Source organism: Mesocricetus auratus, unplaced genomic scaffold (genome assembly GCF_017639785.1).
Source record: "Mesocricetus auratus isolate SY011 unplaced genomic scaffold, BCM_Maur_2.0 Super-Scaffold_100691, whole genome shotgun sequence".
NCBI lineage: Eukaryota > Metazoa > Chordata > Mammalia > Rodentia > Cricetidae > Mesocricetus > Mesocricetus auratus.
This window is the reverse complement of record NW_024429267.1, coordinates 44036855-44063123: the sequence shown is the minus strand read 5'-3', so window position 1 is coordinate 44063123 and position 26269 is coordinate 44036855. Positions and strand designations below refer to the sequence as shown.

Genomic DNA, 26269 nt, shown 5'->3' with positions numbered 1-26269 from the left:
AACTACTAAAGCCTAGCACTTAAATATTATACCATTGCACACGCACGTGTACACACACACACAGAGAGAGAGAGAGAGAGAGAGAGACAGACAGACAGACAGACAGACAGACAGACAGACAGACAGAGCCTGGTGGCATAGGCCTGTGATTCCAGTTACTCAGGTTGCTGAAATAGGATCTCAGGCAGCCTGAGAAACTTAGTGAGACCCATTTCAAAAATCTACTAGGGATAGGAGATTTTCATGACTTGTTCAAATCCCTAGTTTAATTCCATGTATCACACAAGGAAGGAAGAGAAAAAGAAAGCTGGGTGGGGCACACACATATCATCCTAGAACTCAGAAGGCTGAGGCTAACAGATCACCTTGAGTTCAAGGCCAGCCTGGGCTCTATAGGAAAGCTCCCTCACTCTGATGTTTCTGGATTCTAAAACATTTATGAAATCATCTCCTAGGGTAACCCAGGACAAGACAGCACCACCAAAGGCCAGAAGGGCGCCAAAGGAGACCAAGGAAGACAAGTAATGGGGTCTATATTACATAGATAAGTCAACTAATTCTGTTTTTGAACTAAATAAGTTTAACATGGTGTATGAACAAACACCCTCTGAGTCATCTCTAGTTAAAAGAAAATAAGCATGTCTGCAGTAGGCCATACTTTTGGGGGCATTATTGATTTTCAAGGAAGTGACAATATACTTTATTTGTCATCATTTGCTTATGGCACATTGCTACCCCTGTCCTGGTTGTTAGAGCTGTCCTCAAGTGACCACAGTACCAACAGTGTCACTATACAGAATGACTCCAGCATGACTCCCTGATTCTGCTGTCTTCATAGCGTTTGATGTTTTGTGTTGATGGCTTTATTATGTACCCAGGACTTATAGCCTACTTTTGACTTATTATTTGGGGGAATTATTGTGTTTCTAGGGGAGAACTGGGCAGAAGGGGGCACAAGGCAGTCCTAGCGCCAGAGGAAACAGGGTGAGTATCTCTCAGGTACTTGTTTCCCTCCTTCTCCCTTGCGATGGACACAGAGCCATGGAGAGTATCAGTGGCTGCTGAGACAGCACACCCGTGGCTCGTGCATTCTGAATTGCAACGCTGCTGACCTTTTGGATCTGCGAAGTCTTTCTTATGAAGGACCATCCTGCACCTCATAAGATGCTTAACAAAACCCCCAGACTCTGCTCTTCTGCCTTACCCATTTGTGACATCCAAAAATGTCTATAGTGGGTAGGTGTGGGAAGCAAAACTAATCCCTTACTGCGAAACACTGTGCTGCAATCTGCCTTTGCCTTTCTACCTTCAAGTTGTTTTCGAATGCCTTTAAAGAGAGCCAATGACTTGAACACAAGCACTCTTCTCTCCTAACTTAGCATCTGGGAGCTATGTCAAAATATTATGGACTGGGTAGACTGAATCTCATGCTCTTTACACATTGACGAGGGAGGGAGAGCACAAATGGCTACTTCCTGAGTGGACTTCCAAGCACTGGCTACTAGAGTCAACTCATTGGCAGTCTGGAGGCCCTGTGGTAGCTTATAGTATCATGTGATATCAAGCCCGCATACCCCCCAAAAGAACATTTGATTTCCTTAAATTTTTAAGGACCAGTCAAAAAACCACATCACTCTTTGTGAATTACTGAAGTTAGAGATTATAGTTATTTACTTTTCTGGGAGTGGGGGTTGGGGGGGAAGAGACCTCCATATACTGCCGGTTAGCCTAGAAGTCACTATGTAGACCAGGCTGGTCTCAAACTGGCAGAAAATCCTCCTCCATTGCTTCCTGTGTGCTGGGATTGCAGCTGTGTCCATCACACCTGGCTAGAGATGACATTTGCATTAAAAGCTCCTCCATTTCATACTCAACACAAATGTGATAACAGAAGAATGTCGAGAACCCTGGGCTTGGCCCTAACTTGCGCAGGGGGGAATGAAAATCCTTGGCTTCTTTTCTGAGTGTTGGGTTGTTCTCATCCCTTGAAGGCAGCAGTCTGCTGTCCTTTTCCCTGGAGGTTGCAGTCGAGCCCGTCTTGCCTTTGTTTATCCTGAATGGCAAAGATCCCAAGCCAGAGGGACTGGGCTTCCCATGCTTCTGGGACCATTCCCTGGGACCCTGCCTTCCCAACTCAAGAGGATTAAGAGGTAATTGGGGGGAGCAGCTAAGTGTTACACAGGTTAGAGATAAATATATCTGTTGGCTCAGGAGAAAAGGGATTTTAGTTTGAAATTGGCTTATAACTGACACATAAATCATGCACTTTAAAAACAGAGATGTTGGGGAGCAGGGTTGGGATTACTCCTTGGACACACTAGTCAATGTCTTTTAAATCACTAAGGACAGAAGGACCTCAGTCCCTTCCCCATCTTTTACCCATTTTCCGGCTTTGTAACTTCTTTTCTTTGGAATTAAATGAGGCAACATTCATATTCATGTTCATAGTCAAGCAATCTGTGGCTTTTCTTCCCTCTCCCCCATGTTTCCAACATGAGCCAGAATTCTGTCATGAAACTCAGAGAATCTTAAGTGGATAATGGATTGTAAACAGCACAGTTCAAACCCAGGCATGGGTTCCCCGTGTGACTGAACTTCAGCCTGTACAAATTAATCATCACACCAACTGTTACTAAAACAATGGCTCAACACACTGACAACTACACAGGAGGTCACATTCCAGGCCCGTGGCCTTTTGGTGGTCACTTGCAAATAGCCCTTATAACATTTGTATTTCTAACGTATCATCCATTTTGTACCAGGTCCCTATCTAATACTTTCAAATACTCATTTAGAGAAGCCAGCTGGGTGGATTATTATCATTATATCCACATTATGCACAAGCAAATCAAGGTGGCTTGGGTAACTTGCCCTAAGTCACAATAGCTAGTAAGTGACTAAGCTGGGATTTGAGCTTAAACCATCTCACTTCAGAGTCTATGCTCCTAACCACTGTGTGAGGTTTATTATGCGATTGTCGTGTGCCGCCTACACACAAAGCCATGAAACTAGAGGCAAGAGAGTGTGCTATTTCTAAGGCCCTGCTGCAAGGCCGATGTTGTGCAAAGCTACCATACAGAATGAACATTATTCTTCCTTTCGGCCTTTCTTCTCTACCCACCTCTTTTTCTCTCTTTGAGACAGGGTCTCTCTCATCCTATAGCTCAGGCTGGCATTGAACTTCCTATGTAGACCAGGCTGTTCTTGAACTCAAACTCTTTGTGATTGGCCTCTCAAATGATATGATTGTAGGCTTGTACCACTATGACCAGCTTGTCCTTGCTTTCTTTATTTAATTTTTCATTTATGTGAGCATGTATATGTATACGTGCACTGACAATCCAAATGCCCGTGAGGCTAGAAGAGGGTGTTGGAGTTATAGCAGTTGCGAACCATCTGGTATGGGTCCTCTGCAAGAACAGCACATACTCAGCTGGGGGGCCAGCTCTCCCCTGTGGTGAAGTCATGACAGCAGTATCCTCCACCTTCGCTGACTTTTTATCTTCTCTGTTTTCCCATGTCAAGAGCATCAACCAGTCTTCTCCCAGAGGAATTTCAAAGTCTAATGCCTGGTGGAGTTGACATTTGGTTGGATGATTTATCCTAAGGAGGTGGCAATGAAGAGAAGACAGCAATTCTGAAATCATTCCCACATAAAAAATGAATACATGCAATTGTTTAAAATAACTATAGCTGGTTATCACAATACAATGTGGACTGGTGGTTCAGAGTGTTCCATAGCCATTTCAGTGAGACTGATGTTAGCAGATTTTATTGCTGTATATTGGGGGAAATAAGTTAGGATCTGGGACCTGAGGCACTGGTGACATGAATGCCCTCCCAGAGAGGTACAAATGAGTTGAGGTCCAGCCTTACTTTTGTGATAAATCTAATCAATGGCATCTAGATCACACAAAGGAACAGCCAGAAGCAGCCATTTCCTCCCTGAGGAATCCTCTGGAGCCAGACTTCATAGGGCCTGTGTGACGTACCACAGTGCCTAGAAATTTCACTCTGCTGCACTCAGCACACAACACTTTGTGGGTTTGCAGGGAGTGAAAACTATTTCTTCAGGGTGACCCAGACCTCCAAATAGCCTACTCGATAGCTGTCAGAGGCTGTTAGACTGGGGCAAGGTTACAGTGACTTTTACACTGAATTGCCATCAATCCCCTAAACATTAGTGTGAAATTAAAACACCCAATGTGAAAATCTGCTCTGCCAAGGCTCCCAGGAAATCCTTTATGAACAGGAATGGGAGAGACTGGTTTGCCTCAGGGACTTTCTGTCTGTCTGGACACTGATGCCTTACCTTTGGTGTTTCAGGGAATGGAAGGCCGGAGAGGACCCCAGGGTCCTTCGGTAAGTTTTCTTTTTTACTTCCTGTCCTTTGTGGTAGGGGACTGAAGGTATTTCTCCTGTGTAGATGGTGCTGGGTAAATAGCATTCGACAGGGTGTTCTAATGATGTGTATCCATGCCCACGAACCACTGACGAGTGGGAAGCATAAGCAGCTATCCAGTCAGCTTCCTGAAATGGGACCGGCCTGACTAAGGCAAAGCCTCCTTCAAAAACACCTCCAGACAACACGTGCAATCCCAAACATGCACCCTTGACTCACTGTCACGGATCCTGGGAAGCAGCATGCAAGAAAGTGGAATTCTTGCTGCTGCTTATCTTTTATCCAGATTATTATTAGCTATATATTCCAGGCATTCATTCCATGATTTTCTTCTTTTAAACTTGTTTCTAATTAGCATGCAAAGTATTAGGTATTATTTATGGCATTTTCAAGGACAATTTGTGTCTTAGTCACTGTCCTATTGCTATGAAGAGACACCATAACCAAGACAGCTTATAAAAGAAAGCATTTAATTGGAGCCTTGCTTACAGTTCCAGGAGGTTAGTCCATGACCACTGTGGCAGGGAGTGTCGCGCTGGAGGAGTAACTAAGAGCTTCCTCCTGATCCTAAGGTGGCAGGCAGAAAGAGGGTGACACTGGGCCTAGTGTGTGCCCCAGAAACCTCAAAGCCCACTCTCAGTGACATACTTCTTCCAACAAGGCCACACCTCCTGATCCTTCCCAAACAGTTCCATCACATGGGAACCAAACATTCAAATATGTGAACACATGTGGGCCATTCTCATTCAAGTCACCACAGTTTGTTTGAGTTAATTGTCCTTCTCCACTCCCATCTTTATGAAAATTAGAAACATGCTTGTGTTAACTTCTGCAGTAAGAAAAACAAGACCCTAGCCAGTGTAAGGACAAATGAACCAAATTATCTACCTGGGAACTATGCAGGGAAAAATCTTAACACTGAAAACTTTTTTTTCCTTAGGGGGAAGCAGGAAACCTGGGGCCTCAAGGTGTACAGGGACCGGAAGGATTGCAAGGCCCACAGGTATGCTAGGTGTTTCTAAATGTGGGCAAATAGTGGGAAGAAGACAGGTAGCTCAGTATAAAAACACACAACAAAGGGACTGGAAAGATGGCTCTGTGATTAAGAACACATAACACTCTGCTGAAGACTGGAGTTTAACATCCAGCACCCAGGTGGAGTGACTTACAATAGCCTGAAACTGCAGTTTCAGGGGATCTGATGCCCTCTTCTGGCCTCCTAGAGCATCTGCACTCATGCGTGTATATACACATACATACACATACTTAAAAATAAATAATAAAAAATTGAAAAATATATTTAACTGGCAAAAGTTCAATCTGTAACCATCAGCTGTGCATTTCCCCTGGTGGCAGATGATTCTGAGTTTTTATTTTGTTTTACCAAACTTGCTCCAACATTTGCCGTTCATTAATGAGTCTTGAGAGGTGAAAAATGTGCTCTGTATTCATCTTGCATTATGCTTAGGTATTGATAAGAATGAGTAATTAACATATTATTATTATTATCATTATTATTATACACTAGGTTGCTGAAGCCACATCATTCCTTGAGGAATGGCTTTGTCACACCTGTGTGTTGAGTCACTGTGGGTCTCACTCCGTGTTGAGGTTATTTTAAACCTGGACTTGTCCGAAAGAGTCTGTGTAGAAATGCCTATTTTTAAGGCCTTTCAAGAACCTCATTTTTTTCTAGAAAGTTTAATTTAGATTCTCTTTAGTATTTCTGAGGCATAGTACGTTCTCCATGTTGAGTAACCATGGGATCAGCTGGACTTGTCCAGATGTTTTAGGCTAGGTGTGGGATGACAGTCATTACAGATGCTCTGGGACCCTTTGATACTAGTGACTTGAGAGTCACTCAGTGACTTCTAGTCTCCCCAATTATGCAAGAGAACTGTGTGAGACCTACACATGAAGCATGGCAGAGAGAGACACTTTTCCTTTGGCTGGCAGAAGCCTGCTATCTTGTGTTCCTTAGTGCCAACTTGAAACAACTGATTCCTGTATTTTACACATTGAGAAAGCACATTGGTCCAGTGAACCATCGTGCAGATATATCTGATGGTTGTTTGTATCTCCATGGGTTTATTTATTCCCCTTTTGATCTATTTTTATTTCTCCCTGTAAAAGAAGGATGAGACTCTTATGCCCAGGCAGAGAATCCCTTAATAAGATCTATGCCACTGTGTCTGGGCCTGTCCCTAGTTATTCTTCTAAAAAAGACTTATCTCACATCAGGAAGGCTGCTTGGAGGGTAGACCATTGCTCTGCCTCCGCAGGGGGTGTTTCAAAAGCATCTACTAAAAGACTGAATTTCATTGACATCACGTTGTATCTGTTGTTATCACAAAAAGGGGTCCAGTGGAAATCGTGGCGGGAAAGGAGAAAAAGGAAGTCAAGGGTATCAGGGGCCTCAGGTGAGTGACTCCCGACTTTTATTTTATTTATTTATATTTATTTATTTATTTATTTATTTATTTTGGTTGTTTGAGACAGCATTTCTCTGTATTGTTTTGGAGGCTGTCCTGGAACTCGCTCTGTAGACCAGGCTGGCCTCGAACTCACAGAGATCTGCCTGCCTCTGCCTCCCAAGTGCTGGGATTAAAGGCATGCGCCACCAATGCCCAGCCAACTCCTGACTTTTAGTTTGCTCTTACTGCAAAATGCCTTATGTCATATGTGGAATTTTATTTCATTTTTTATTTTTGAGTTACTACAGATACATTTTTAGCCTAGCTCAGGTTCTTTATACCTCACTGACTCACTCCTCTTTCTCCTTTGGTGATTTTTTTTTAAATCTGAAAGCACACGCTCACTCCCTCAGCTTGAAGAAGCCTTTGGAAGACTTAAAATGAGCATGTACGCTCTGAATGAACTGTTCTTGCACTTTTAAGTTTTCTCTATGCCATGCATCTGTCTCTCCATGGACCAAAGGCATTTGACTGTACAAAGATCTGTGCTTACAGGGTCCTGTTTGATTCTTAAGCCTAGTTTTCAAATTCAGCATTTGAATGAGTTTCCCAAGTGAGGAATGAGAGTTTGAATGGTGGGGGGTTGTGTGAAGCACTTGATTCCATTGAGTCCTTCACGTCTGCCAGTGAGAGCTCAGAAGACAAAGGATATCTGACTGCTCTCAGTTATATCCTCCTAGCAGGTTGGTGAAGCATCTCATGCCCAGTTTTAGATTTAGAAATTGAAATGTGTCATGTACTACATGATGGATATGTTCATAGTTCTGTGGGATGTGGGGGGGCAGAGATGTGTTGCAGGGAGTTCCCCCTCATTTGGAAAGAATGCTGACTGAGTCAAGGAAGTCTTCACTCCTCCCTCTCACCTCTCACCCCTGCCAAGGTCCCACATGGACCAGTGAATTCCTGGTGGCTGCAGAGCTGTGGATGTTGCTTACCCTCTCTTCCAGGGCTCCCTCACTGCCTTTTCTGTGAAGGAGGCTTCTGGGACTGTTGGGAATGATGTGAATTAAGTGTTCCGTTCCTTTGGGGTTTCCAGGAATTGCTGCAGGGGTGGCTTTTGCATCTCTCTTCTCTTTGTTTTCAGGGCTCTCCTGGGCCAGCAGGACCTAGAGGGAGTATTGGAAGACCTGGGTTTTGGGGGAGAAAGGTAAACATTATTTCTCATTGGTTTCAAACACTGGGACCAGCAGCAGCTACATTTTCTCCTGAGCTGTGTGGAAATTTCTCAGTGATTCAACCCGAGCACCATGCCCAACCTCCTACATGCTGTGAGTGTGTTCTCTCCCATCCACTGAGCAGAGAATTCCTTACTGTTAACCTCACTCGGAAACTGTTACGATTACAAGGAGAGCGTTACCTGCTCATCACAAAACACTGCTGAGAATCTCCTCAGCTCCCGAATTCCCTGAGCAGGAATGCATTTGTTGGCTGAGATGAGTGGATGGCTCTGAAGTCATTTTTGTGCCTCTTTTGGTCTCATTTGGGCCTGCCATGGCTTAGGTAGCTGTGGTGGAGATGGACAGAGTCAACTGCTGGCCTCATGTCAACCTGTCGCTTCTGCTTTTACCCCTCAGGCTCTGGGGTCTGTGTGATGACAGAGGAGTCCTGCTAGATTTTCCGCCCTCTTGTCAAGGCCTCAAAACTCTTTCATATTTGAGCCAAGGACCTAAGGTTTCTTTTTCTACAGAGTCTAGAAAACTATGCTGTCATTTTCCATTGGGCAGATCTTCAAGTTTTACTACTAACAAGACAGGGCAGGAGCTTGCTGTACAACATGGGGACCTGAGTCTGATCCCCTAGAACCATGTAAAAAGCTGGGCGCAGGGTGATGCCCGGCCCATCTCGCTGAATTGGTGACTCCCAGGTTCTGTAAGAGCCTGTCTCACAAAATAAAGCGGAGAACAACTGGGAAAGGTACCCGAGGTTGACCTCTGCCCTCACACACATGCACACATGTGTGCATGCACAGTTCTGAACACATACAGATGTCAACAAGAAAAAATTCAAACCCAAATGCAAGAATATTGACAAGTGGTAGTGTGAGGTGTGTTAGTCGCCGTGACTGTGGCAGTCATTTCAGTGTGTGTGTGCGCGTGCGTACATGTGCACACGCTATCATATTGTACACCTTCAGCTTACTTACAGTATTATTTGGCCATCACCCCTGGGGTGGGGTGGGGGAGAAGCCTGAAAATGTGCATTTTCCCCTAATTTCAAGGTTTCTCCGCTCAGCTCCTCCCAGCCCCCCACCCCGCCTCTCCAGAGCCAACCTCTTTCCTCTTCTGGAGTCACTCTTGGGCTCACTTGCTCCTTCCTCTGTCTACACAATGTTCTTTGTGCCCAGCTTCTTTGTCTCTCATTGGGAGCCTCCCTGGAGGCTCAAGTCTCTTCCCTGCTCTCAAAGCAGCCCCAGTTTCAACACACAGGGTTCTAATTGTCCACCTCATTCTCTCTCTCTCTAACCTCTCTCTAACCATACTTGGTGAGGGCAGGGCTGTGTTTATCATATTAAGTCCTTCATTTTCCAATAGGCAATAAGCGTATATTGTGTGAGTAAATATGTTAGCGAATGAGTCCGTTTCCCCAGAGTGAACTTTCTGCCCTTCCTTCTCCTTCAGTCTGTTGACACTAGGAAGGCAGGAAACACTGTGGTATATATACACACTGGAATACTATACAGCCTTTAAAAGTCCCCAGAGCCTAGCCCTGACCTGTGCTGGGTATGTTCTGCTATCCTGTGGGTAGACGGTATTGTGTCTTTCACCCTGGCCCTACTGAGTTCTGGCTGCTCACTGAAGACCTAGGGTCCCCTCACTCAGCAGACAGAACTGCCTGTGGCAGGTTTGACTTTGCTGACCTGAAAGTGTTCTCACCTCCTTTCCAGGGGGAACCTGGAGTTCCGGGAGACCCAGGACCAGTAGGGCCCCCTGGACAGCGAGGAGACCAGGTATGAGGCTTTGCGCACTTGGTTCTGAGGCGAGGGGAAATGGCGGCAGCAAGAGGACAGGGGAAATGGGGGTTCATGGGGAAATGGAGGGCAGCAGGGGGATGGGGAGCAGCAGGGGAAATGGGAGCAGCAGGGGGGATGGGGAGCAGCAGGGGAAACGGGAGCAGCAGGGGGGATGGGGAGCAGCAGGGGGGATGGGGAGCAGCAGGGGGGATGGGAGCAGCAGGGGGGGTGGGGAGCTCGGGGCCCAGCACCTGGGGTAGGAAGGGGTGAGGCAGTTCCCCATCTGTGGCTATGTTGCTGTGCACTTGGCCTTTTTATCATATGTCGGGGGAATGTAGGGGAGAGGTTGGAGGAAATGAGGTGAATGCAGAGAGAGCAGCAGGTGTGAGAGCTGGGGTGTTTTAGTATTTTAACACCCAGACAGGCTGTGTACCTACATTTTGGTTGGAAAAACAAACAAACAAACAAATAGCCCATCTTTCTTCCCTGTAAAACCCTAGAGAGACAAGAAGCAGAGGAACAGAGTCAAGAAACAGGCCACAGATTTTACAGGCTTGCATTCAGGCCTAGTTGCCCAACTGAACCAAAATTGCGGCAGAGGAACAGCCAATAGAAGGATGTTAGTTATGAAATTATAGTAGATATTGAATAGTAGAAAATTTGCCACCTATAGTCAAGATATGGAGTCAATCCAAGTGCCCATCTGTGGATGGATGGATAAAAACGCTGTGGTATGTCTATGTGATAGAATACTATTCAGGTTTAAAAATAATAAGAAAATCCTGGCTGGGTGTTGGTGGCGCACGCCTTTAACCCCAACACTCAGGAGGCAGAGGCAGGCAGATCTCTGTGAGTTCAAGGCCAGCCTGGTTTACAGAGCAAGTGCCAGGACAGCCTCCAAAACAATACAGAGAAACCCTGTCTTGAAAAACCAAAAAAAAAAAAAAAAAAAAAAGGAAATCCTGATAAATGTGACAACATGGTTGAACCTGAAGGTTGTTATATAAACTAAAATAAGGCAGGCAAAAACATTTTTTAAAAATCTAAAAATACAATTAAAGAAACCAAAAAGAAGGCAGGCACAAAAAGGCAAACACCAGACCACATAATCTCGCATATGAAATGTAAACAAGTTGAATTTAGGAATTTTAAATGCTGGGTTATGAGAGACCTCCATTTCAAAACAAAAAGTGCCCATCTTTTTGTGATTCAGTTTTAAAACATGAATATTCAAAAACACAGAGAAAGTGTGAGAGCCAAAGTTAGATTTTAAGTTTCAATTACTGTGCCATAGAGATCCATGAAACAAAATACCTTTGCTCAGTAAGCACCTTGCCAAGGACAGAGTTCCTAGAGTGCTGCAGGCTATGGTTCATGGGCGATAACAAGTCACGTGCTTTCACTCACCTAAACAAGCTTGTTTGACTCATCTACACTGTGTGCTTGATCACATGTGGGCCAGAGGTACCTAGCCAGGAAATACATCAGGATATTCGTTTGCCCCTGATTGGACCTCCTGGGAAATGCAGTGAATTATGGTTTTCATTCTTAAACTCTTGAAAAACTTGATTCTGGGATCATTTTTTTTCCCCTGGGGAACCAGAAATGGACCTGGCCAGAGCCTATCTACCTAGCCAGTATTTAATTAAAGCTGCTTCCAATTTGCCTTAAACTGTGGTCTTATTTTTGACCGATGGGATTTACAAGAGAAAAATGGAAAATTTAAGTTCCATAGGCGTGAAAATGGGAAATGATTTGGCCATTGTGAAACACTCACCCTTAGCATCCTAGAGAAAGCCAAGAGAAAACCTGCATCTCTGTTTCCTCCCCCACCAGCAACTCACTCCCAGACATTGTGTTCTCTCAATGCAGCTTTAGTAGTTCCAAAACATTCCTCTGAAGGGGACTCCCACAACACATAGTGAAAATCATTACAAAGAAAGTGAAGGGATACCGGAGAATTGTGTTCACAATGTCAAAATTCTGGAACTTTGTCAAGCAGCAATGGTTGTCAGGAGGTGATCCACACCAACATTTATTGGCCGTTTATAATTCTTTTTAAAAGGATTTATTTACTAATTTTATGTAGTAGTGTGAATGCCTGCATATATGTCTGCGTACCACGTGCATGCCTGGTGCCTGTGGAGGCCAGAAGGTATCAGATCCCCTGGAACTGGAGTTAAAGATAGTTGTGAGCCACCTATGACCGCTGGAAATAGAACCCAGGTCCTCTGCAAGAACAGCCCGTGCTCTTACCTGTGAGCTGTTTCTCCAGCCCCCATTTATAAGTCTCTGGCTGAATTCCTCAGTCATATGTATTTTTCTTTTGATCAACTCCTAATTTTCCAAATAAGAAACTGGTGAATGCACAAATTCAAAGTGACTGTTCTGCCTCCTGCAGTGGTAGAGCCCACTGAAGAAGCAGGAGGGAACACAGCAGGGAGTGGGGGGCTGTGGCCGTAGCTTAGTGGTAGGACCTTTGGCTAGCTAGTGTACATGAGGCTCTAGGTTCAATCCCCAGTGCAGGGAAGTGAGCCCCCCCCCATCCATAGCTCTTGTTTCCTAATACCAAAGTCTCCCCATTGAGACTGCTTTGGAGAAACTGAAATTCACTGATGTGTTTATAGGGAGATCATGGCATCCCAGGCTATGGCCAGACGGGACGAAAAGGAATTAAGGTAAATGTGCGAAACAATTATTTTCTCAATCGATAAATTAAACCTAGATATACTGAGAAGAAGTGATGGTACGGAGGAAGTGGTCTGTTGACTTACATGTGTTCTTTGCTGAAAATTACAGGGCCCATCAGGATTCCCTGGGGATCCAGGGCAGAAGGTGAGGCGAATAAGAATTTCTTCTTTTGCCATTACCATGGCCTTCTTGAGAACTAAGATGAGCCATTGGTCTGAGAACAGTGGGAGGTGGGGAGGAGTGGAGGAGTGGGGAAGCTGGTTGGTGGCTTCCTCTGGGCTTCGCGAGGAGGGGACAGCTCAACCCTGTGAGTCTTTACATTGGAAAAAATCAGATCTGTCCTTTGTGGCCTGATGCCCGACCTATCTCCAACCCAATGATCCTATCTCTACCATGAACCTCTAACCTCCTGGCAGCCTCTCTGGATTGGTTCTCTGGCCTGATGATCTCATTCACCTCCTAGTTATTGTTGTTAATCAAGCATTATTTTGACTTTTAGGTCCTCTCGCCTGAGAATACCACCATTCTCCTCCGTGGTCTTCTATTTCCATCTTGTCTCTGTCAGTTGACCCAAATATCATGTTCACTAGGTTTTTACCTCTAAAGTGTAATCTAATTACACTGTCTTCTTGATTTCACATCTTTCAAATTACTCATTGTCTGTTAGATAGTCTGTCTGCGTGCTGTAGAGCCAGACATGTCTATAATTCCATCAGGAGCCTCCCCCCCCATTACATCTGCAGACACCAGGGTTATGTACTGTGATTTCCCAAACTCCAGACTGGCTCTGTCCCTGTAAGGCCCCAGTCACGATGAGAAGAATATCTAAGGAACCAACTGCAGGAGAACGGGCAAGTTTCAGAACATCTGAAAAGTACTCCTCACTGATTGACTACCTGAGGCAGACAGGAGTTTAGAAAGAGATTACATAAATAACTCCCAGAAAAAGAATTCTCATTACAGACGATCAATATTCTGATTTATTGACAAAGGGAGAAATGTAACAACTTATTGATCAATGTTAAATGAACATATTAATAAATAAATACTACCAAAGTCAGAATTGAATTTCTTTTAATGAACCTTTATGGTTTTTAATTTATTTTTACATCTTAAGTTATTTTCTTTTCATTAGTTGTTTGAGATTTTTTTTACTGTGTATATTGAAAATGTTTACTCCTTCCCCTTTCATACCCACCAAACTTTGCCCGCCCTCCCCCATTTAAAAATCCATCAAGTGCAGTCTGCTCTGTCCTTATGCTCTTAGATGTGTGGCCTTCCACTGGAGCAGGGTCAACCCATGTCCAGCGACACCCTTAGAGAAAATTGACTCTCCATCTCTCAAAAGCTATTGATTGCCCTTAGCTAGGGGTGGGACTTGCTATCTACTCTCCCTTCTCCCCCATACTGGGGCTCTGTCCTGGCTTGAGTTTGAGCAGGTCTTGTGTATGCTGTTACAACTTTTAAATAAATTCTTGATCTTAAAATCTTTGGTGTATCTGCAGAGGGAGGGATGTTGCCGCAGGAATGGTAGCATTACAGATGTGTGCTGCTACATCTGGCTTTTAAAAATGGATTCTAGGGGATTGAGTTCAGGTCCTCATCTTGTGCCACTGGCACTTTACCAGCTGAAACATCTCCTTACCCCAAGATACACACACACACACACACACACACACACACACACACCAACTTCTAGAAGTAACTCCTTATAGAACTAGGAAGTCATTCTTTAATACTTCAGGTAGTCAATGTTTTATGTTTTCTAGTATATTCTCTGTTGTTTTTAGCAACTGGATGGTTATTGAACTGATATTTATGTATAAATACTTAGATTATTAGAGTATTGAAATAGTTTTAAGAATATCTAATTGTACCAATCATTTAGTTCTGAGTTCATGTCAAGATGCATTTATTGCTGTATTAGCCATCGTTATAGGATGATTATGAGATCAGTTTAAGTATTGATTGGAAAGAATTTCTTCATTCTTTCATAGTAAAGATTTTAATATCTTGATCTATCTGAATCAGGGTGATGCTGGAGATCCTGGAATTCCTGGGGGGCCTGGACCCAAAGGATTCAAGGGACTGACTGTAAGTGGTTATGATTCCAGAAAGAATACATATTTATTTTTGGTAGACCTTGGCTTTCTTACTGTGATAGTAATGTGGATTGTTGATTCATTCCAAGGGCATCTTAAAAGCCACTAGCTAGTCTCTATTTCCAGAATATCAGAACTGAACCTAGTGACACACTGTCATTTCTGGCTTTGCAAGTCTATAGTTCCATGATTTTTAAGATTTACAAGCTGGAGATTGGTTGTTGGGGAAATACCAGTGCCTTGCAGTCTTTTGGAATTGAAGCTGGTGTCTTCCCTGTATCCCAGGGGCCTGCCTGATGATGCCATTATCCACAAGGTGACCGGATGGAATATTGTTTTAAGGGGGGGGAATTGAAGTATTCTGATTAGCAACACAGAGTAGAAGATTGTGCTTTCTTAAGTACAAATGGCTGAGACTGGCATCCTTTAATTTTGAAGTCTGAGTGCAATGTCACTGTCACTCTGGGTGTGGAATAAATGTAGTTCAACAGGCCCTTGACATTAGGCTGCTACTATCTCTCCTTTGAGTTTGGGGAATAAACATTTTCCACTCATGTACCATCTTATAGGTGGGAAGTCATTTATATTATTTATTTATTTATTTCTTATTTTACTGAAAATAGATTTTTCATATAATTTATCCTGATTATAGTTTCCTCTCTCTCTAATCCTCTCAATCCTTTCCTATATCCTCTCCCTCCAGATCTACCCACTTTCTGTCTGTCATTAGAAAGGGAACAGAATTCAGAGATATAATATAATGCAACAAAAAATCACATTAGAATGGGACAACAAACATACATATTTATTTATTTATTTTTATTTTATGTCTATGCGTGTTTGTTCAATGTGTGCATGTGTACTGTATATGTGCCTGGTGCCCTTGGAGGTCAAAGAGGGCACTGGATCCTTTTAAATGGAGTTACAGATAGTTGTGAGGCACTGTGTTTGTGCCACGAATGGATCCTGGCTCCTCTGTAAGAACAACATGTGCTCTTAACCTCAGAGTCATCTCTTCTGCCTGCAGTATTTGATCCTTATAGATAAAGGTTTTGCAAATCTTCATGTGCCTTTGTTTTTCTTAGCACCGATCCCAGCTTATGACTACTTTAAATTTAAGTTTACAGTCAGTATCAGAGCACTCTATGTCACTAAATAAGCGGACAAGAGGGAAATGAATGTCCACCGATGGTTAAGAGTTGGCGGCTTGGAATTTACCTGAGCAGAATTTACCTGATTTGAATAAGTTGCTATTTTTATTAATTAAATTATTACTCATTATCACCATTATTATTTATGATGCTAAGGTTGGAACTTACACATTCTAGGTAAGCTCTCTGACATAGACATTCAAACTTCAGTCAAGCTGTTCTTTAAAGACAAATTTTGAGGAGTATACCATCTCATTTAAAATAAGTTAGTCGTGGTGTTGGAGAGATGGCTCAGTGGTCAGTAATACTTGCTGCTCTTGCAGAGGATCTGGGCTCAGTTCCCAGCACTCAGATGATAGCTCACAACCATCTGTAACTGCAGTTCTAGGGGATCCAATGCCATCTTGCCTCTGTGGGCACTGCATGCACACCATCTCCTTCTACAGACACAGGCAAAAACACTGACACACAAAAAATAAAATAAAATTTAAACCTTTGACAGTCTCCATGGACAGAAAGTGTAGAAACTACACTTCAGCTTCTGTATTCTTGTTTTCAGCTCTCTCAAGGCTTGAAAGGCGAGACTGGACTACCGGGGTCTCAAGGCCCTCCTGGACGGAGAGTAAGTACATGTGGGAACTGACCAGTGTGTGGTGGTTTCTGGTATACCCAATGGAAAGGATGCAGAATTGCAAGACAAGGCACTGGGTTCGAGAAGCCAGTCACTGTGTCTCTCAGTCTAATATTAAGATGAAGATGACACATCGCTGCCCTAGACAAAAAGATAGTTGTGGGGATCAGACAGCCAAGAGCAAATACTGTGACTTGTAAGTGCAATGCAGATATTCACTGTTACTGTGATTTACCACCAAAGCCTTTGTAATAGGGATGGGCTTGCCTACGTTTCATAGAGGTCTCTTGACAGAGCTCCAGCATGCAAAGTAGGTTAGCAGGTAGAATTTGCCAGAACCACTTATTGTTGCCCTTTTAGTCTTTATTTGGACTCTAGAGAGATTTGAAAACATATCCACAACTTCCACTCTGGTTCCATTACAAGAGAAATGCCATTTCTGGAAGCATCCCCAGGCAGAACTGCCTCTGGTTCCCTGCTTGTCACGTGGTTGATGACTCAGTGTCTCTCTCCTCCCAAGCAGAGTCAGGGCAGAGCTAAATAAGGCCAGCACCTGCTATGTGGAGGAGACACAGACATTGCTGTGAAGAGTGCATGAAACGCTTGCCTTGCTTTAGTCACTGAAGAATTCTTGAACTTGGGATCTAGCAAAGCAAAACTTGCAGATGGTTTTTTTGGCCAAATGACTCCATAGTAGAATAAAGTAATTATTTGTAAAGGATACGCCACTGTACACATTACAGCATGTGGAGGAACAGCTAATATGTGGGTCAGTCTTTTCTACTCTGGGCTCATCTCTTTTCCAGGTCCTAAGGCTGTAATGAAGGTGTCCCACGTTGTCTGTCTTGTGCTTGGCTCAACTGATCTGAATTGGGGTGTGGCCTTTGTCTCAGGTTCTTAGTTTTTAGCCTTTATTAAGGACTTGCTTGGAGTTACTCTTAATATTTGTGTGTGTGTGTGCGTATGTGTGTGTGTGTGTGTGTGTGTGTGTCTGTCTGTCTGTCTGTCTGTCTGTCTGTGGAGTGTGTGTCTGTTCTGTGCCCTAAGTGCATACAGGAGCCTGTGGGCATCAGAAGAGGCCCCCGGTATTCCAGAACTGGAGTTACAGATGGCTGGACATGGGTGTGGGGATCTGAACCTGGCCATCTCTCCAGCCCTGGAGTTACTCTTTCAGGATAAACTCTTCCTACTTCTGACCTTCTGCAAAATGTAGCCCTTATTCTCTATATTATTCTGAAACTGTTTCTCGTGTGAGTGACTGTGCATTCTTTCCCATTTTCTATCCTAACTTGAAAGGCAGTCAAGATGCTAAGACTCTTAGTGGCTTCTTCACTGGGTAGAATCATGGACAGCACACAGTTCTCGTTAAACCAGAAACATACCACAGGCCACCCCAGCATTTGGCAGACATTTAACTGTTATTGGATGGCTAAATAGATGTATTTCTAGGTGGATGATGGATGGGTAGTAGATGGTTAGATGGATAAATGATGGATAGAAATGATGGATGGTTGATGGACAGGTGATGGATACTTGACAGATGGTCAGACAGGTAACTCGGTTGTCATTTAGAACAGAAGTTGGCTATGCTGATATTTTTGGTTAAACTTATGGGAGGGACAAGTGACCAAGGGAATGCTTGAGTCTGGATACATAATACATTTTTTCTGAAATGAACATACTAGTAAATACATTAAAAAACATGACCAATAAGAATACTGATCCTGGGAAGAAGAAGCAAGAGAAGCACAGAGAAAAAAACCTCAAATGAAAGAGATCCAGGACTGATGTCTTTCCAAAAGCCATCTCTGCTTGATCTCACCTAGCTACTTATTCCTTTATTTTTATTTCTGAGATTCTAATATAATTACATTTCTCCTTCCTTTATACCCTCCCATATATTCCTCCTTATTCTCCTTCAAATTAATGACCTCTATGTTCCTTAATTATTAATTGAACATATAAATTTATATGTATTCATATTATATTATTGCATATTCCAAACATATACATGCAATACACACGTATACACATATATGTATACATATGTATGTATTTAAATATAGCCTGTTCAGCCTGTTACTTTGAACGTTTTTGGGGCTGACGATTTAGCACTGGACATCCTATTGCTGTTCCTTCCCTGGGGAAGACCACCTCTCCCACTCCCAGCTGTATTCAGTTGCCTGTAATTCTTTATGTTGGGTTGAGATTTCATGGGCTTTACTCCATTCCCTTTGGAATTTTATTGGTTTCATCCCTTTCAGTCATACTTGGGCAGTTGTGTTAGTGAGACTTCATGGGTGTAGCTTCTGACATCACAAAGAGACAATTTCATAGTAAATTCCCTCCCCAGCTATTTATATTCCTTTGTTCCTCAGTTTTGCATTATTTATGTGCTTAGCGTGTATGTTCTTCTTTTGTGTAAATCTCACTTGCTATGCGATTGCCTTTGGTTCTTTTACATATACTGAGACCTACTGCCTTTTGCATGTTAAGTGTCTTGATTTGTAAGATAATCTACCTCTGCATGCTCAATGCATCCGTCTCCTTGTTCTACCCTGTGGAGAAGTCTGCTGTGTATATCTAGAAAAAAAGAAACATAATTTAAAAAGGTTCCGTTAGAAAAATTTCTTCTAAGGGTTGCATCTTTGATACAAACAAAAAATAATATACACCCTTTATAGGAATGAGAAAAGTTAACTATAATTGACCCACTAAGCTTAACCACCTCCCATCATTTCTACTTCCAATAAAGGAAAATGTATTTAATTTTTTTATTTGCTTACTAAAAACTGTATTTCACAAACCATTAATTTGTCTTTTCTCCCCTTAGGGTCCTAAAGGCACAGCAGGGCAGCCCGTGTACTCAGTATGTACCTCTTTATTCTTGAAAACAAAACCAAACCACTACCAGTCCATTGGGAACTAAACACATCTATCAGAAGCTCCCTGTACTCAGGCTTGTTCTCTCTCTTTTAAACTTTCTAGACCTGTGATCTGATCCAGTTCCTTCGGAACCACAGTCGTGAGTATCTTATCTGGACATGATGGTCAAGGACATTAGTGGTTGGTAAGAACACTTGGGACTGAGTGTAGAGTGAGCCTGCAGAATCAGGAGGCTGAACTCTGGTGAGGAGCCTCTGTAATAGGATTTCCTTGGGACCGGGGCACATCTCACATCCAAAGTGGAGGGATAAGCATAACACCTTGGGCTCATAAGGTGTTCTGCAAATAGGGAGAGACAATATGCATATGGGAGATAAGATCAGCTCAAAGGCTCTTGAACTAGCCCCATTATTAATATGACAACTCTAAGCAAAATGATGGGGGGGCAGAGAACTCAAGGGATGGACCCTGAACTATAGATTTAGTTAGCTCATTACTTAATTATTTAGATATTGGAGTCACTCAAGTGTGGGTGGTCCTTGATACCACAGAGATAATGATGCTCCCAAGGCTGTGAAACTAGAGAGACAGGAGCTGAAGGGACAAACTCATAAAGGTGAGAATGAGGAAGGGTCAAGCTGCACAGAATACAGTCCCAAGTCTTTAAAAAAGGAAGTTGACAGCAAGGAAGATTTGAGGTGTTGGGGAGGTAGTTCAGTGGCTGAGAGCACTTGTGTAAAAGTATGAGGACCTGAGTTTGGGTCCCCAGCATCTACATAAAGCATAGCGAGGCACCTTGTTATGTGCATAGTCGGCACACCCATCTGTAACTCTGGCACTGGGGGTGTCAGGGAAAGAGGATCAAAGAGCATGCTGCTGGTCACCAGCCTGAAAAAAGTGAGCTCCAGGTTCAATAAGGGACTTATTCCCAAAGAGTAAGGTAGAGAGCAACAAAGAAGACACTGGATGTCCCTCACCACCCCCACTCCCACCATGCTTCTGCATGTAATGGGTGGGTGTACCTGCACATCTGCATGTAATGGGTGAGTGTACCTGCCCACATGCATGTATGTAGGACATCATGTAGAGGGGTTAGTGTGAAAGACCTCAAGAACAAGAAGTCTCTACAGCACAGGAGAGGAGGCAAAGAGAGCAGAGATGAGAGAAGTGAGTGATCACTTTCTCTATGCATTGGTAGCCTCCCCAGGGAAACCAAATGTCTTCTCCAGGGAGCCCTGGGGTGACAGGAGGGGTATTCCCTGGAGAGTTTGAGATTTGGAGGGGGAAGTTTTCCCAGCATTGACTGAGTCAGTCAGCAATTAGCTGGGGAAAGGGTAGGTGGGTTGCATAATCTTGTAGAGAGAGTGCGTTAGTACCGAGCTCCCTCAAAGAATGGAGATAAAAGTTGGGTGGCCGGCCTTCGTGGCTTGGTATAAGGCAGCACCAAGGCTATGTTGAGGTTGGACCCTGGTCTTAGATCTGTGGATCCTGTCCTGCACCAGCTCTCTTTTACCCAGCGACCAGGGCCAACTTTTCAACTGGTAGCTGGGATTCTCCTGTGAGAATAAAATTAATCTAGGAATATGGGGCAGGGGGATGACTGAGATTAGAGCAGGAGGCTGCAAGTGGTTAGTGCTTTGAGGGGAGCTATATAAGGAGAATTATGGGAAAATAAATAAACATACTAAGCAAGGTGAAGTGATTTCTCCCAAGTCACCCTACTTTGTAGACTCAGAACTTGCCTGTCTCAGAGATCTGAAGTCAACACATGAAAAGATATTTCAGTCTTGGGATAAGGAAGAAGTTGTGGGTTACATGTTCTGTCTAATGGCTGTGGGCATCTCAGTGACCCCAGGATTAAGACAAATACTTGGAGCTCATGTGCTATGAAGTTGGCTTGTCACCAGTGTTAATGAACTTAAACAAAAAGAAATATTGGAATGATTAATTTGCTTCCCAGGAGGAAGGGAGTCAACTAAACATGGAAACTGTCAGGCTTGTGGTTTCTGAAAGGTTTTCCAGCATTTCCCTTGACATGCCTTAGATTTACAGTGAGACCAGATGCTGGCCTGCTCACAGAAATCCTTGGGGGAAACCTCTGGAAGTGAAAAATAGCTGTATTTTAATCAGAGACAAAGTTTATTGGAAAACCCTTACCCCCACAGTTCTACAAATAGAGGTTCCCAAGGCATTCATTGGGAAAGAAAAATCAGACCCCATATTTTAGCCTCATGTTGCTGAATGAGTCTCTAAAGACTCTAAGAAGAGACAAAGCAAATTGGATTTCAGCTATCTGGCAATTTAATCAGAGCCTCATCTAATCAGCTCCTACGACAACTCATCGACCTTTCAACTTCGGCTACAATTCTACTGAAGTCGGCCAGCTCTGGATCACAAGGAGAAATGGCCAGAAATGCCCCCAAATCAATACAGTTTCATGGACAGCTCCTTGGTCTTTTAACCATGGCTCCCCAAAACTTAGAAATTAGCTTCATTTTAAGTGAGGATCCAAATCGTCAGTTTGGATGGAATTCTATTGTTTAGATTAATTTCCTTTAGTCCATGTTCCAAAAGCATGATTGATTTATGTCTCTTTGTCTTCTTTTTCCTTTTTTAAAAACAGCCTGTTGGAAAGGTGAGTGTTCTGACCATACTATTCTTGATGAAACAGTTTCTTTATTTTGATAAGACCAATTAGAAGAATGCCCTCCTCCCCCAGGAAAAAAGGGTTTCCATCTTCTATGCAGACATTTCTCTCTTGATGGTGACTGTGCCTGTCTGTGTCATGTTTTACCTGAGTGCCAACAGTGACTATGCCCCCGCCCCCTTGCTATTGTTCTGTCTAGGGCCCAACACAGTTTTCTACTCATTTTCACAGAGTAGCTACTACATTTCTGGGAGGCAGGAGGAACCAGGGAATCAGGAAACAGGGCTGTAACTCATCTGTACTGTCCCATCAACACTGGCTTCTTTAATGTGTTCAGTGTCCTACCTCCCTCTGACCCACATCCCTGCCTGTCATTTCACCAAGTACTACCATGTATAAACCTTACCCTGCCTAGGGATGGTCTTGTTAGGACTGTTCTAAGAATGCCTGAGTCCTTAGAACCCTGGGTGACACAGTCACTACAGCCTGAGCCTTACCTTGTCTGAACCAACTTCACTGTTGTAAAGGGCATGGGAATAGCTGTGACTTAGTAAAATCCTTTAAGACTTTTTTTGCTTCTCATTTTCATAGAAAAGTGTCCGGTGTATCCAACAGAGCTGGTATTTGCTCTGGACCAGTCATCTGGTATCACAGAGAGGAGATTTAATGAAACAAGAGACATCATCACTTCCATTGTCAGTGACCTCAACATCAGGGAAAATAACTGTCCCGTAGGAGCACGCGTGGTTGTAGTTTCCTATGACTCAGATACCAGCTATCTCATCCGTGGATCTGACTACCGGAGCAAGAAACACCTCATTCAGCTTCTATCCCAGATAAAATACCAAGTCCCCCAGAAGGCAAGGGACATAGGCAATGCGATGAGGTTTGTGGCCCGCAATGTTTTCAAGTGGACGTCTTTCGGAACCAATGTCAGGAGAGTTGCAGTGTTCTTCAGCAATGGCCAGGCAACCAGTAGAGGGCCCATCCTCACAGCCACCATGGAGTTCAGTGCCCTGGACATCAGCCTTGCAGTCTTTGCTTATAATGAAAGAGTTTTCCTTGAGGAAGCTTTTGGGGTAAGACTCTTCCTTGTTCATTTTTAAGATAGTGACATAGGCAAGGCAGCATGGGAGTAATATGATAGAGAGTAGCCTATTACTGTAACCAGTACTTCAGTGTGAAGATAAACATTTTAAATGTGGTTTTGGACATTTTCACTTCTCTGAGCCACCTCACAATCCTCATACCATCTTAAAACAGCTTCTTTTGACAAATCTATTTGAAAACACTGCCTCATCTTTTTTAATTTCTGTGCTCTGCGTCAATTGGACCCCAAATTTGCAGCAACCCCCTGATGTTCCAGAAATTTATAAAAATGTTGCGAATTTTAGATAGAATCTCTAGAAATATGTTCTTCTTGATGGCATTTGCTCCCATGACTTGAACAGAACAAACAGTTACTAAGCACTCAGGCAATTCCCTTAAAGTGGTGCAGTTTTATTCGTGCTGGAGTCTCTGTCGATATAGACCATTTGCTCCCTTCTGTCAAACCCTTCTAATCAAGAGAGAAAAAAAATGAAATGTAATTTTCCTGGCCCAACTTCTCACTTTAGTTATGACCCTATTTCTTAGCTCCCCATACAATGATTTTTCAGGGAAAGTTGCCTGTTTGCTGTTTACAGCACCTCTAAATGCTCTCTCCTCTCCTCTCTCTCTCTCTCTCTCTCTCTCTCTCTCTCTCTCTCTCTGTCTCTGTCTGTCTCTCTCTCTCCTCCCTCCTTTGGTTCCTCCCTCTCTCTCCCTCTTCCCCTCCCCCTCCCCCATCTTGATATGCACAAACCACCACCTGGCTCTTACATTCTTTCTTGAACAAATCCTATCCACATTTTTATTCTTACTATTGCTCCCAAAGTTCTCTTTTCAGTCCAAGTTCTCTTTTTGGTCAACAATGTTCTCAATGTTTCTATACTTAGGGTCTGGTTCCCACACTCAGCCCACATAATTTATTAGCAGTGTTAAGACAGCTGTTGGCCCTGCATTTTCTTGGAAACATTTACCACACTGCCACAGTACATGAGACATATCTACTCATCTCAGATAGGACACCAGTGACAAACTAAAGGAACAACTTGCCCAAGTCTAGCTTAGTGCACCAATGAGTTTATTGGGCTTACTTACAGGTGCCTGAATGAGGGCTGGGGTGGGATGAATCAGAAACATGTCAACCATAGGCTCAGAATTTGGATCCTTGGTCCCCAATTGGTGGCACTGTTTGGGGAGACTATGGAACCTTTAGGAAGTATGGCCTTGCTGGAAGGAAGCCTGTCAACAGTTGGCTTTGAGAATTTACACTCAGCCCAAGAACAGTTGGTTCAGTCTCCCGTATTTAGGGCTGAGATGGGATCTCTCAGCTTCTTGTTCCTGCTGCAGTTCTTCTGCCTGCAGTCATATCTCCTCACCATTGTAGACTCTAACCCTCTGGAACCACAAGCCAAAGAATCGTCCTCCTTCTCTACGTTGCTTTTGGTCATGGTATTTTATTATGGCAACAAAAGGTAACTGATACAAGGGGTTAGGCCCAAGAGCACAGATGAGGGTTGACTTACACGTGCATGGGTAGAAGAATTCCTAAGAGGAGTGTGGGTGACACCCACACCACATCATCACTAAGCAGTGTTGCCCAGCTGTAGATGAGCCCTCCTCCATGACTGCATAGATGAGGTCTATTCAGTTAATGGTTCACCTTCTACCTAGCCAGCACCTCCCACAACCATAAGCAGCCGGGGCAGAATTACACTCAACTAGGGTAGGTAATGAGGGCAGAAGTGTCTGGAATCTCTGGTGAGAGTCTAATGACCCTCCTCCTTCCTCCCTCCCTCCTTCTCCTCCTATGAGGAAGGCCAACAGATCCAGCCTTGTGGAGAGTAGCTTGTGAGTCATCACAGCTGTTCTGATTAAGATGGTAGTGAGTGTTACTCAGAAGGTCATCTTCCACAGCATCTCATCCTCCTGGCGTTCTCTTACTCACGGGCAGCCCCTTCTCAGTTTCTCTTGTCTCTCACTTTCTAGCTGAACTTCATTTAAGTGGTACCTAGCCTTTTCCATCCTCACTATTCTACTCTGTTTTAAAGGGAAATGGTCACCTGTCAATATATTAGATAATTTATTTATTTTGATGTTTATGATAGGCCTAACCCACTAGAGCATAATGCAAAGGTGTTTTTTATCTGTTCTGTTTATTTCAATATCCCTAATATTAATACTATTCCTGTAACATTGTTGGCATCCAATGCATATGAGTTGAATACAATCCATATATGTTGGATGCATGAATAAATGGATACAAAGTGTGTGGTTCACTTCTGTGAATCAATTTCCTTGCTTCACCGAGTGAGCATGTAGTCTTCAGATGTGGGACCAAAATGGTCAGCTGTGGAGTAACGCCCAAATGTCCAAGTTCAGAAGAGAGGAATAACATCCAACTTTCATCCCAAGGCTGAAATGATTGCATTTCATGTAAAGATACACAGCACTTTACAGAAAGGCTGAGGGTGTGGCTTTTCTGACCCTTCTGTGATCTGAGGGGGGGGGGGGAAACAACCCTGAACTTTGATGTAGGTTGAGGGATAATGGCATCTGCTTCGCATGAGACCATAAAATCAAATGTCCCTAAATTCGGTATCGACTCAATGAATTAATGAATGAGTGTTGCATATTGCTCAATTCAATGAACATTAAAACAAAACAGTAATCAAGAAATAGAAAGAGAATGAGGGTAGATGCTGTGGATTAAATCTTCTGTACACCGTGAAGATGTGTTGCTCTCATTGTTAATTAAAAAGCTGCTAGGCTGATAGCTAGGCAGGATGTTGGGGGCAGAGAGAATGCTGGGAAGAAGGAGGGTGGGGTCAGGAGAGTCACAAGTTAGATGCAGATAAAGCAGGAGATGAACAAGAGAAGCTGAAAGAGGGTACTATCATATGGCTGAGGGTAGATAGGAAATGTGGGTTAATTTAAGTTGTAAGAGCTAGTTAGTAACAAGCATAAGCTATTAGCCAAGATTTTATAATAAATATTAAGTCTCTGTATGGTTATTGGAGGGGTGGCTGGAAGGACAGAAAAGTCTGCCTACAGGTAATCATAGGAGACACTATGGAGGATTGAGGAGTTACAAGTAAGCATTTTGAATAAGCACAATGTCTTCAGTCTATCGCCATTTAAAATAGACTTCATTGGAGTTTATTATTGGAAAGGTCCATGTGATTTCAGGAGGATGAACCTTTTTGATGGAGTGTAGTAGAAATTGCTCTGGTATCAATGCTTAAAGTAACT

The 26269-nt window shown here is 43.4% G+C and overlaps 1 protein-coding gene across 3 annotated transcripts in view; it reads left to right on the top strand.

The window, feature by feature from the left end:
• Col6a5 (collagen type VI alpha 5 chain) overlaps positions 1–26269 on the top strand; it is a 104416-nt gene that overhangs the window by 53538 nt on the left and 24609 nt on the right. For all 3 annotated transcript variants that reach the window (XM_021229949.2, XM_040739796.1, XM_040739797.1), the window contains exons 19-33: positions 456–521; positions 931–984; positions 4327–4362; positions 5343–5405; positions 6760–6822; positions 7961–8023; positions 9761–9823; positions 12454–12504; positions 12626–12661; positions 14549–14611; positions 16330–16392; positions 19235–19270; positions 19390–19426; positions 21911–21922; positions 22526–23013. In XM_021229949.2, the coding sequence (XP_021085608.2) occupies positions 456–521; positions 931–984; positions 4327–4362; positions 5343–5405; positions 6760–6822; positions 7961–8023; positions 9761–9823; positions 12454–12504; positions 12626–12661; positions 14549–14611; positions 16330–16392; positions 19235–19270; positions 19390–19426; positions 21911–21922; positions 22526–23013 (1194 nt within the window). The remainder of the gene's footprint in view (positions 1–455; positions 522–930; positions 985–4326; positions 4363–5342; positions 5406–6759; positions 6823–7960; positions 8024–9760; positions 9824–12453; positions 12505–12625; positions 12662–14548; positions 14612–16329; positions 16393–19234; positions 19271–19389; positions 19427–21910; positions 21923–22525; positions 23014–26269) is intronic.